Below are 11,706 nucleotides of genomic sequence, written 5' to 3'. Positions count from 1 at the left end.
GTGGGCGGAGTTATGCAGGGAGTGGGCGGGGTTATGTAGGGTGAGTGGGCGTGGCCTGGCCGGGAGTGGGCGTGGCTCGGCGGGGGCGCGCCGGCGGCGGGGGCGCGCTGCATTCGGGCGCTGCGCTATGGGGCCGTGCGCGCTGCTCGCCTTCGGCCTCCTCCTCCTCCTCCTCCTCGCCCTGCTCCTCTGGGGCTGCTCCCGCGGCCCCAACCCCTTCGCCGCTGACGCCCGGCGCCCGCCGGCCCCGCTGGTCACCGACAAGGCTGCCCGGAGGGCGGTGCTGAAGGCAGGTAGGGACCGGAGCCCCGGCCCCCTGCTCCCCCCGGGGTGTCCCGGGATGAGGCCGGACCCCCGGACCCCCGGACCCACAGCCCCGGGATGTCCCAGGATCCCCATCCCCCGGGACCCCCATCCCTGGGGTGTACCGGGACCCACATCTGCCGGGTGCCCCATTCCTGGGATGCCCCGGGACCCCCATCCCCTGGGATCCCCATCCCTGGGATGTCACAGAACCCCCATCCCCCAGGACCCCCATCCCCCAGGACCCCCATCCCCCAGGACCCCTGTCGCAGGGATGTCCCAGGACCCTCATCTCCCGGTCACCCTGTTCCCGGGATGCCCTGGGAACCCCATCCTCAGCATGTCCCGGGACCCCCAGGACCCCCATTCCCCAGGACCCCCATCCCCCGGGTGCCTGTGCCCAGGATGCTGCAGACCCCCCACCCCCTGGGACCCCCATCCCCCAGATGCCCCATCCTCAGGATGTCCCAGGACCCCCACCCCTGGGACCCCCATCTCCGGGACACCCCTTGCCCTCCTCAAGTGCCCCATCCCCGCGGCATCACCCCCCATGGCCATTTCGGGAGCCCCTGCTGAGGACCCCGCTCCCGCAGTTTTCTCGGCAGACAAAGTCCCCGCGGGGCTGGATGCCATCGTCATCGGCAGCGGCATCGGGGGCCTGGCGGCGGCCGTGCTGCTGGCCAAGGCCGGCCGGCGGGTGCTGGTGCTGGAGCAGCACGGCAAGCTGGGGGGCTGCTGCCACACCTTCAGCGAGAAGGGCTTCGAGTTCGACGCAGGTAAGCGCGGGCACGGAGAGGGTGATGCTCGTACGGGGTGGGAACCAGCCCAGGACCCAAAGCCCTTGGGGGGGGACCCGGGGACGCTGCCCCCACGCAGGGAATTGGGATCGCGGCGTCATCCCCAGCACGCACCCAGCGCTTTGCTGGGATGAGTGGTGACATCTCGTAGATGTGCCCTCACCAAAAATTTCCCCTGCTGGAAGAGGGCATGGGCACGGTGCTGCCGTCGCGACGCTGCTATCGCAACATGCCCTGTGGCTGTGACAGCCACATCCCTGTGGCACCCCCTGTGTGGGCAGGTCCCCGCAGCACGCTGCTTCCAGCGAGACAAAGTCGAGCTCCGTGCGTCCCGCAGCGTGCCCAGGATTAATTATTGACAGCAGCGTGGCGAGGAGGGGAAGTTTATGTCAATGTGTATCAGAGCTCCTGAAAAATCAGCCAAAAATGCTGCGTTGAGGGTTTCCTTTTGAACGTGAGCTCTGCCTCAGCAGGGGGAGGCTGTGGGCACCCTGCTGAGCCCGGAGGAGCCGGGAACTTCCCAGGGATGTGGTGCGAGGAGAATAAACCCCAAAATCCACAGAATAAACCCCAAATCCCCCCCCCAAACCCCCCGCCGTGGCTTCTTGCAGGGATCCACTACGTGGGGCAGATGCACGAGGGCAGCATGACGCGCTTCATCGTGGACCAGCTGACGGAGGGGCAGCTCGAGTGGGTGCCCATGCCGGCCGCCTACGACGCCGTGGTGCTGGGGGAGCCCAGGCGCAGCAGGGCGCACCGCGTCCTCACAGGGGATAAGGAATACTTCAACGCCTTGAGGGAGCGCTTCCCCGGAGAAACAGCTGCCATCGATAAGTTCGAGCAGCTCACGAAGGTACCGGGGGCACGGGCTCGGTCACATTCCCTCCGCTCACGGGGCTGTGGTTGGAGCTTTTGGCTCCGGTTCCTTGCTCTGGGTTCACGTGAGGGAAAGGAAATTCTTCCCCCTGGCTGCCCTGGGGACAGCTTTTTGGCAACCACACAGCACGGTGGTGTTGCACAACCTGCCTCCGCGCCATCCCAAACACTTCGGGAGAAAAACCTCAAAATCTCCATTTTGTACCCCAAAAGCCCTGCGTCGCACACAGAGCTTTTAACCCATCCACGGACACCCTGCACCTGCTCAGAGCGGGGCGCGAGCAGTGAAAGAAAGGAGAAAAACCCACTCCGTGCCCAGCCCCTGGTTGTTGGCAGTCCTGGCGGCCTCCCCTGGCACGGGGAGGGTCGGGGGCGCGCTGTGACAGCCCCCCTCTCTCGCAGAGCGTCACCAGAGGGATGAATGCCATCGGCGTCCTGAAGCTGCTGCCCCTGCCGCTGGCCCGGCTGCTGTGCCGCTCGGGGCTGCTGCCCTGGCTCAGCCCCTTCTGCCGGATGGCTTCGCGCAGCCTGAAGGACGTGGTCGACGGCCTCACCGCCAACGCCGAGCTCCGCGCCATCCTCAGCTACATCTTCCCCACCTATGGTAGGGCTCCGTGAGGCTGGGACACCCAGCAGGGGTGAAGTTAGACCCTCCAGAACAAAACCAACCCGCCCAAAATGCTGCTCTGCTTTGCTTTTTGGATGTGTGCCGGGCAGATCCCAGCTCCCCGCACTTGGCTTCGCATCGCGTCGCTGCTGCTGGACCGCCCGGAGCCCTCGGTGCCATCCTCAGCGCTGTCACAGCGTGTCCCTGCCCGCTGTCCCCTGCTCACCTTCGTCCCCAGGGCTGTGGCTTTTCCTCCGCAACCTTTGGCTTCCCAGCAGGAATCCTGCACGCGAGGGAGCAGCCGTCCTGCGCTAACCTCCTGCTTGCCTCTGTGCTGAACCCTCCTGCTGCCCCGAACCTTCCTCCTGCCTCCAAGCTCCCTCCTGCCCTGCTCCCCGGGGGCAGCTGGAGCTCGGTGGAAGCTTGCAGGAGATGCGGAGCTGCCAGCCCCAGGCTCCAGCACCCTCCCTGCGCCTCGTAGGGCCCTCGGTTCTCTTCCTCTCAGCAGCCAGCCAACGCTTGCCTCATCCTAAAACCTTTGGGATAAAGCTGCAAACCCAAGAAAACCCCCGATTTGGTGAGAACGCCCCTTGCACTCGCCCTTTTTCCAGGCGTGATCCCCTCGAAGGCCAGCTTCTCCATGCACAGCATCCTGGTGAACCACTACCTCCGCGGCGCCTGGTACCCCAAAGGGGGGGCCGGGGAAATCGCCTTTCACACCATCCCCATCATCCAGAGGGCCGGGGGCAACGTGCTGGGCAGGGCGCCGGTGCAGAGCATCCTGCTGGATTCCCAGGGCAAAGCCTGCGGTGAGCGATGGGACGGGGCCGGACGGGATGGGGGGGACACGGCTTCCCCCCCCCGTGCCTTTAACCGGAGCCTTCCTCCCCTCCTCGCCTCTCCCCTCCAGGCGTGACCGTCAAGAAGGGGCAGGAACTGGTGAAGATCTTCGCTCCCACCATCATTTCGGACGCTGGGTTATTTAACACCTACGAACGGCTCCTGCCGGCGGAGGCGCGGGCTCTGCCTGGTAAAATGCGACGGGAGCAGCCCCGCGGGGGGGGACGAGAGCTGGGTTTGATTGGGATTAGCGCAGGAATCCCCTCTCAGCCACAGCATCCACATCAGGGAGCCGCTTTGTAATTCTTTGCTAGAGGAATTGCTGGTACCAGCAAAACCCAGCGGCAAGCCCAAATCCCTTTGCAGGGGCTTAATCGAGTCAAATTGGCTTGCCGGAGCTGGCATTGCTGCTTGCTGCAAAAAACGTGACACAGTGCCCAGGACTGGTGAAACTCTGCTCCACGTTGAGCTCAGCAATGCCACCAAACTCCCTGCTGTCTCGGTGGGAGCTTTCTGGACAATGATATTGAACAAGCGTTCAGTGTTTGCAGAGCGGGAGCACGGCTGAGTCACAAAAAGTAGTTAAATGCACCCAAAGCTCATGCTAAAACCTCCCCGATGTGACACGACGGCTCTGCTGCCGTCTGTACAGCTGCCAGCTGCCCTCCTGCCCCTGGGGACTGGAGGACATCAGTTTTGCAAGCCGACACAACCAAGGGGAGCGACGCAGATTTGAGAGGGGCTTCCTCTAGGAAAGGAGAAGCTGCCGCTTCCCCGTAGCTGAGCAGCCAGGAAAATACTAATTTTCCACTTCTTTCCCCCGTATCGCAGCGATCCAGGCCCAGCTTGGCATGGTGAAGCACGGCGAGGCGGGTTTCAGCGTTTTCGTAGGTCTTACGGGCTCGAGCCAAGAGCTGGGGCTGGAAGCCACGAACTACTTCGTCTACCCAGGAAATAACCTGGATGAAATGTACGTGCGCCTCCATCTCCGACACGCTTCGCTGAGCGTTAAGGAGATAAATTCCTGGGTGGTGGCTCAGCAAATGCTCAGAGTGCTCTCGGCAGATCCTCGCCGCGCGGTGATGTGGCTCTGGCAGGTGTTTGCAGCAAGGCTTGCACAAACCCAGCCCCAACCCCTGCGTCTCTCTGCAGAATGAAGCGGTACCTGACTTCGTCCAGAGACGAGGCCACCAAGAGCATCCCCTTCCTCTTTGTCACCTGCCCCTCGGCCAAGGACCCCACGTGGGAGATGAGGCACCCAGGTGCGGGCTGAAGCTGGGCAGCGACTCGAAACCTCTCACTGGATTAGGTTCATTTGCCGGCTGTGGATGAGGAGTTTGCCCTAAAGCAGCCAGATAATGCCCCGGGGTTTTGCAAATTGGGGTTTGCGAGTTGGCTTTGTTCAGGGAGGGGTCTGTTCAGGAACTTGCTCTGTGACGAGGGGAAAGGGAGGAGAGGCTCCGAGGACGTGGGGCCACAGCTACCTGGACACGTCCCAGACGTTCATGGGATTATTTGGGGCTGGGTTGGTGGAGGTGAAGTGGGGGCAGCGAGGGGGCAGAGGGGGGCAAACGCCAGCCTTGTCCTGCTGCAGGTAAATCCACGCTGGCCATCGTGACCTTTGCCAAATACGAGTGGTTTGAGGAGTGGAAGGACGAGCCGGTCAACAAACGGGGAGATGATTACGAGGACCTGAAGAAGACCTTTGTGGACGCCGTCATGGAGGTTGTCTTCAAACTCTACCCCAACATTGAGGACAAGGTGAGGAAATCAGGGGTTCACGGGTCCTCCGCTTCCTCTTCTGAGTCCCTGCTGGGTCCTGGGTGGCACCAGCCCGTTCAGCTGCCTCCTGACTACACGTGGTGCAGGGGGGCTGGCTGCTGCCCTCCGGGACCACGCAATGCCCAAACTTGGCCACGAACACCACCCAGGGGCTGCAGGGAGCCTCGTCCCAGCCCGTCCCCCATGTCAGGGGGCACCAGACCCCCTTTGCCATCGCGCCTGCCCTTGTCCCCTGCAGATCGAGTACATCTCTGGGGGGTCGCCCCTCACCAACCAGCACTACATCGCCAGCCCCCGGGGGGAGATCTACGGCATCGACCACGGCACTGCCCGCATGCAAGCCGAAGCCATAGCCACCATGCGGCCACAGACGGCTGTCCCCAACCTCTACCTGACAGGTACCACAGCCCCGTCCTCGAGCGAGGACGTCCCCAGGGAATTGGGGTGGGAGGACAGAAATCTTCAGTCCCCCAGTGGCACGAAGGGATGAGCCACCTCCGTGCCGTGGGGTGCTGCAAGAGCTGCTGGCGCGCACCAAAGCGCATCGCCGCCACGTGGCCACAAGGGCAGGAGGAAAGGGCCGGGTGTTCCCCAGCTCCGGGACATGGACTCCCTGCCCGGTGCTGGTTTGTTCCTGCTGGGCAGGATGAAGCCCATTCCTGCTCTCTTCCAGGGCAGGACGTCTCCATGTGTGGCTTTATGGGAGCCCTGCACGGAGCCCTCTTCTGCGCTGGTGCCGTCCTCAACCGCAACCTCTACCTGGACGTGTTAAGGCTGAGGAAGCGCACGCGGGCCCCCACCAACAACTACAAGAAGAGAGATTGAGGCCTGGCGTCCCACCAGTGCCCTCTTCCCCTCCCAGCCTGGCAAATCACCCCTGCACCACGGCTCAGTGGTGGCTTTTGGCATAGGTAGCGCATCCTCCTCTCACGCAGCTCCGAAGGATGGAAGGCCAGGAGGGAGCTGTTGCTGGCTTGCCTCGGGTCCCGTCCAGCTGGAGCACACCTCCTTCCACCACAACGCACACCACCACCCCATCCCGGCTGCCCTTTTGAGGGCAAATCCTTTTTTCCCAGCACTGGGGACACCAAGAGCTGACCCGGGCAGTGTTGGCCAGGGGCAAAGTTGCAGCACTCCCCAAAAATGGGGTGCGCCAGGAGGCAGAGCCCAGCAGCTGCCACCAGCAGCACCCTGCACAAACCTGCCCAGGCAGCATCAGGCCCGCTTGCTGTCAGTCCCTGGGTGGCTGATGGCTGCATCGAAGCGAGGGCAATTCGCCCCAGGCCAGGCCAAGCCCCATCGCTGCGTGTTAACGAAGGCACCTCGGGAAGGAGCCTGCTCTTGGCTCCAGCCCTCGTCCTGCAGCCTGGCAGCAGCAGCTTGCTGCCTGTGGAGTTCAGCGGGTCAGCAGCGCAGGCGTTGTTGCACGCCCAGGTGGATTGATTCAAGCTGGATTTGTTACCGAGGAGCCACGGCACGCGGTGCTCCCCAGCCCTATGGGGCATCCCACGACGTGCCTTGCTGTGGTGGTGGCGCACGCTGCGATCCCACAGCCCTCGGTCCGGTGGTGCTGCAGCCCTGGGTGCTGCTCATCACCAGGCGCGTGATGGTGCAAATCCCCCCTCCTTTAGAAGTAGCAAAAAGCCCGGCCTGACTGCGGGCCGGGAGAAGCTTGGGCACACGATCAAAGCCCCCTCCTACCACCGCGGTGCTGGGAAGGGAAGCACGAGACCAAATAAAAAAGCCTCGTGATGTGCTCGGTGCCTCGTGATGTGGGAGCAGCGGGGCTGGGGTTAGGGTGGCGTGAGGGGGCTGCTCGCATCCCCCAGGGGATGCAGAAAGGGCTGAGCAGAAACATCCCTGTGCTCCAAAAACCCCCCAGCTGGGTGGCAGAGAGCAATGAGCCTGGTGGGCACTCAGGGCTTCCCAGCAGCCTGGGCAAGCTGGGGAAGGAGAGAGCTGTGCTCCTGAGGAGGGGGGCAAACCCCATCGTTGGGGGCTGCCCTGCACCAGCACGGCCTGCTTATGGGGACAATAAAATAACGGGGCACTATGAGGGGGTGTCCCCAGCACCTGGTGCCCAGCTGACGAACGCCTCCCCGTGCCAGCAGGGTTGGCCAGAGCCGTGCCAGCTGAGCAGCCCGGCTTCGTGGACTTCAGCCCCCAGTTAAAGTCCTGCTGGGGGCCACGGGGGAGCTGGAGGGGACGGTTTTCCAGCAGCCTGCTGGGGAGCAGGAACCAGATGGATCTGGGGGGACTGGAATGAGGGAGATGCAAACTCCACATGGGAAAAGCAGGGGAGGGGTTCCCACAGCACAGGCATTTCTCTTCCCCTTCCCATGCAGGGAGGTGAGGGTGAGCATCCCCCTGCCCTTGTCAATGACCGCCTTGGACCAAAATACTCTTTTTTTGTTGTTGTTTTGTTTTGTTTTTCCCCCTCCCTGCATGCCCCAGGCTGAGCAGTGCTCCGCAAGCCCGGTGGCAAACTGTGGCCATCTCCTGCCCCAGTGACTCATGCCCAGGTGACAGCTGGCAGGTGACAGGGCGCTGCTCCTGCCTTGCCCTCCTCCTTCAGCCCATGCTGACGCTGAATCGAAGGAGCACTCGGGGCTCAGCCTCCAGCCCGAGCTCCCCGTTGGAGCCGTGGGGGTTTAGAGGCCACTAATGCTCCCGAGGAGATGCCCCAGCGCGGCGCAGGCCAGGCAAAGCCGGGCTCTCATCATCGTCAACACCGATTTCTGCAGCAGTGCCAGCGATGTGGTGCTCGGGACCCGGAGGGGAGCCAAGAGGGAAGCGGAGAAGCTTTCGGAGGCACTCTCAGAGCTCAACTACAAGGTGAAGCTGATGCACAACAGCACGGCCAAAGAGATGGAAGACCTTTACCAGCAAGGTACGCAACCCCGCAGCACCACCACGCTCCCCAGAGCCCAGCCAGCTCCCAGTTCCCACCTCTGCCTCTGCCCAGCTTGGTCTGAGCACCCTGTGACAGCCCGAGTCGCTGCTCAGCAGCAGCTGGGGACTCTCCCCAGAGCCAGACCCAGGCCCTTTAGGGTCACCCCACCAAGGGGCTCAGATTTGGGTAGGCAGCGGAGTGCCCAGCACCCTGCAGCCCCAAATTGGGCCACGGCTGGCGGGGCTGAGGTTCGGCTGTGCCCCCGCAGAGTGCAGCCGCGAGCACGGGGAATTCTTTGTGAGCATCATCTCCAGCCACGGGGAGGAGGGGGCCGTATTTGGCTCTGACTGCAAGCCGCTTCAGCTGACCCGGATCTTCCGAATTTTGTCACCGCAGAATTGCCCGGTGCTCGCCGAAAGACCTAAAGTCTTCTTTATCCAGGTAACGCAGCTGCTGGGGATAACTTGATCCCTTTTGGCTCAGTTTCTGCAGAGTTAGACTGGCGCTAGCACGAGCTGGCAGCGTGTGGTTGGTTTAACTGTGGGCTTTGCTACCCCTGCGCGAGCTCGGTCTCTTCTTCACGCCCTTTCCCCCCACACAACCCACCGCCCCTCTGTTTTTCATGCTGATTTTGGGGTCTCCCTGCTCACTGCACTATCCCCCCCAGACGCCACCAGGGTGTGGATAAATCAGTAAGAGTTGCCTGCAGATTTTATCACCGTGCCCCCCTCCTGCAGTGGGGCTCTGAGAAGCCCAGAAGGGGCTTGGCGGTGCGGAGGAAAATCCCCCACACCCGGTCCCCTGGGGAATGGGAGCGCGCCCTGGCCCGACAGTGCTGGGAGCTGCACCCGATGGGCTCAGGGAGGATTAGGCTAGCTCCCTGAGCAAACAAACAGTCTGGCAACCTACAACCTCGATTGATACCAGCTCTGCTGTTCAAATATGCAAATACGCAGAAATCTTCACCTGAAAGCAAGTGGAGATTACTCACGTCACTCGCTTCCTCCTGAACAAAGGGCTCAGCCACCGTGCAGGGCACCCTTGGCACCGCTGTGACTCCCGGTGGCCTTCACCCACCTCTCATTCAGTGCAGCTCCTTTGTGGGCAGCTCCGGGGGCCACGCGGGGATTTACCACCAGGGTTTTGTTGCACAAGGGGCTGTGATGGGTCCTCAGGGTGAACTCGGTGGTGCTGGCCTCCAGCCTTCCCAAAATCCCATCCCTGGGCGAAAGCAACGAGAACCGCATAGAGCTAGTGACCACACACAAAACGTTGCACTCCAGGGGGAGTTTGCTGCCGCTTTCTGAGCAGACTTGGGGGGCTCCAGGTGTATTCCTGGAGCCCCAAAGGGAACCAGGCTCACGTAGGGAAGAGAGGAGGCAGCACAGCTCAATGAGGAAGGGAGGCTCAGAAAAGCTGAGCTTGGGGCTGGATGGACGGGAAGGGAAGAGCCTGGAGAGGAGCCACGTGGGGCCTGGGGAGCGGATGGGGTGCAGGTTTCTCCTGGGGGTGCTGCAGGTCCGAAGGGGGCACCCCAAAGACCCCAGAAGCTCTCTGGGAGCAGAGCAGGGGAAGCCAACAGCCGTGGCTCTGCCCGCAGGCCTGCCGGGGGGGCGCGCTGGACCAGGGGGTGTTTTTGGAGACTGACAGCGGGCAGCCGGAGCCGTGCAGCTTCTCGGAGTACCTCCGCATCCCTCCCAACACCGCCGTCATGTTCGCCTGCAGCCCGGGTAAGGAAACGCTTCGTGAGCCAACACCTGGAGGAAACGCGGCCCGGTCCAACGCATCTCCCCTTCCTCTGCAGGCTACGGAGCCTTCCTGAACCCCTCGGGATCCAGCTTCCTGCAGGCGCTGCTCAGGGCGCTGGACGGGGAGGAGCGGGGCCTGGCCCTCAGCCGCCTGGCCACCCGGCTCAACGGGGACGTGGCCCTGCGCTTCCAGGCCCGGGGCACCTTCGAGGGCTGCAAGCAGATGCCCTGCTTCGTCACCAACCTGCTGCAGGAGGTCTTCCCCTTCTCGGCCATGTCTGAGAGCCGCCAGCTCCTTCCCTGCCCTGCTCTGCAGGGAGGGCCGGAGGAGGAAGAGCGGCAGCCTGGTTGCAAGAAGTCCCAGGCTATGTAGTGGGGTGGAGAAAAAAGGAGAAGTTGTGGGAAAACCAGCAGAAAACCCCTCAGAGAAGGTGACCTGGGGTGTGCCAGAACTGCCTGGGGGAGCAGCACCAGGAAGATCTGGGGCAGATCCTTCCCATGTGGGTCTGAGAGCAGAGCCACCCGAATGAGGCCCGTGACGGCAGCCCCCAGCCCCAGCAGGGCTCCTGGACCTGCTCAGCCCCCGATCCTCTGCCACGGAACAGCTCCGGCATCGTGAACATAATCTTATCTCAGTGAACCTGCACAGGCCATGGGACATGGGCCTTTTCCTTACAGAGGCTTTTCCTCTGATGTTTACCTGCCCTACCCACAATGAAAACACTGCTGCTGTGGTGTAAAGATCACCCCCAGCTCGAGCTGTTTGTTCATGAGGCTGCTTCTTGTTTAAGGCTTTAAAAAATGAGGAGGGTGCTCAGCGGGACTTGCAGGCTGGCGGGTTAACTTGGGATGGGGGTCGGGGTGTGGGTTTGGGAGCTTTGCTCAAAGCAGGGCTCGGTTCACAAGCAAGAACTGGCTCTTTGCAAGCCTCCTGTTCCACGGGATGCACACAGGGTGGGCTGGGACCCCCATGGGACCGAGGTATTTGCTCAGCCTGCTCCTCCTGCACACCCCGGCGTGTCTGAGGCCCTGCAGCAGGCAGGGGATGCCCCCACCCGTGCCCCAGGGCTGAGCAGGTTTGTGCTCACACCTTAACTCGTTAACTCCGTGCCGCCTCCACCCGAGGGCCTCTCACAGAAAACCTGGCTGTATCGGTATTTCTCAGCTTAGCCCCGCATAACTGGGCTCCAGTAAACAGAGCCCTGCCTAGCTCGCAGATAATTTGTGTTTCGCTGAGTGTTTTGCCCTTTCCTGGACTTTGAGACCTCCGTGGGCGTGCGGTGCTGCTGCCCCGACGCAACCCCACGCTCAGCACTCACCTGGGTCCCCACATCACTGCCTCACCTCGAGGGACCTGCTGGGTTGCTGCTTCCCTCTACCTGTAGGAACAAAATAGTTTTGAGGCCCTTATGGCAACCCCAAATCAGGCTGGAACTGAGCAAGGGGGTTGAGGAGTTGTTAGAGGAGCATAATCCTTATTTCTTTGGGACATCACCCTGAGGACGCCCAGCAGAACAGCACTGATCTCCTCCTAGTAAGGCTCAGGAGGGAGCTCCACCTGACAGCCCACCATGCGACCAAACAGAATTTTTATTTTAATTTCCTGCTTTCACCCTTTTAATTCTCTCTGCGATGTGGTCAAGTGGGGGGAAAAAAAGGCAAAAAAAAGCAGCCCTCCCTTTTCCTCCAGCCTGTCCCTTGCACACACTGCGGGGTCAGCCAAGCCGGAGGCGAGCGTAGCAGGGCGGATTTTCACCTTTCACAGAAAAAGTGGAAGAAAGGGGAAAGTTTCTTCCATGTGCTGCAGGAAGCAGCTGCAGGCGCTGCTCAGAGGTGCCCTCAGCATCAGCAGCTCAGGCC

At 62.3% G+C, this 11,706-nt stretch overlaps 2 protein-coding genes across 2 annotated transcripts; both read left to right on the top strand.

The window, feature by feature from the left end:
• The first annotated feature begins 61 nt into the window (after positions 1-61).
• Positions 62-6,961, top strand: RETSAT (retinol saturase). The gene is made up of 11 exons (XM_027443451.3): positions 62-293; positions 897-1,079; positions 1,712-1,953; positions 2,379-2,580; positions 3,195-3,392; positions 3,494-3,613; positions 4,255-4,393; positions 4,576-4,685; positions 5,018-5,184; positions 5,444-5,603; positions 5,879-6,961. The coding sequence occupies exons 1-11, from the start codon at positions 128-130 to the stop codon at positions 6,028-6,030; spliced, it is 1,839 nt and encodes a 612-aa protein (XP_027299252.3). The 5' UTR covers positions 62-127; the 3' UTR covers positions 6,031-6,961.
• A 49-nt stretch (positions 6,962-7,010) lies between these two features.
• Positions 7,011-10,604, top strand: LOC101800944 (caspase-7-like). Its single transcript, XM_027443462.3, has 4 exons — positions 7,011-8,095; positions 8,367-8,539; positions 9,699-9,828; positions 9,903-10,604. Exons 1-4 carry the CDS (start codon positions 7,870-7,872, stop codon positions 10,217-10,219), a joined length of 846 nt encoding a protein of 281 aa, XP_027299263.3. The 5' UTR covers positions 7,011-7,869; the 3' UTR covers positions 10,220-10,604.
• Positions 10,605-11,706: the final 1,102 nt, after the last annotated feature.

Source organism: Anas platyrhynchos, chromosome 23, assembly GCF_047663525.1.
Source record: "Anas platyrhynchos isolate ZD024472 breed Pekin duck chromosome 23, IASCAAS_PekinDuck_T2T, whole genome shotgun sequence".
NCBI lineage: Eukaryota > Metazoa > Chordata > Aves > Anseriformes > Anatidae > Anas > Anas platyrhynchos.
The sequence above is the reverse complement of the archived record's forward strand: the minus strand, read 5'-3'. Positions and strand labels throughout refer to the sequence as shown.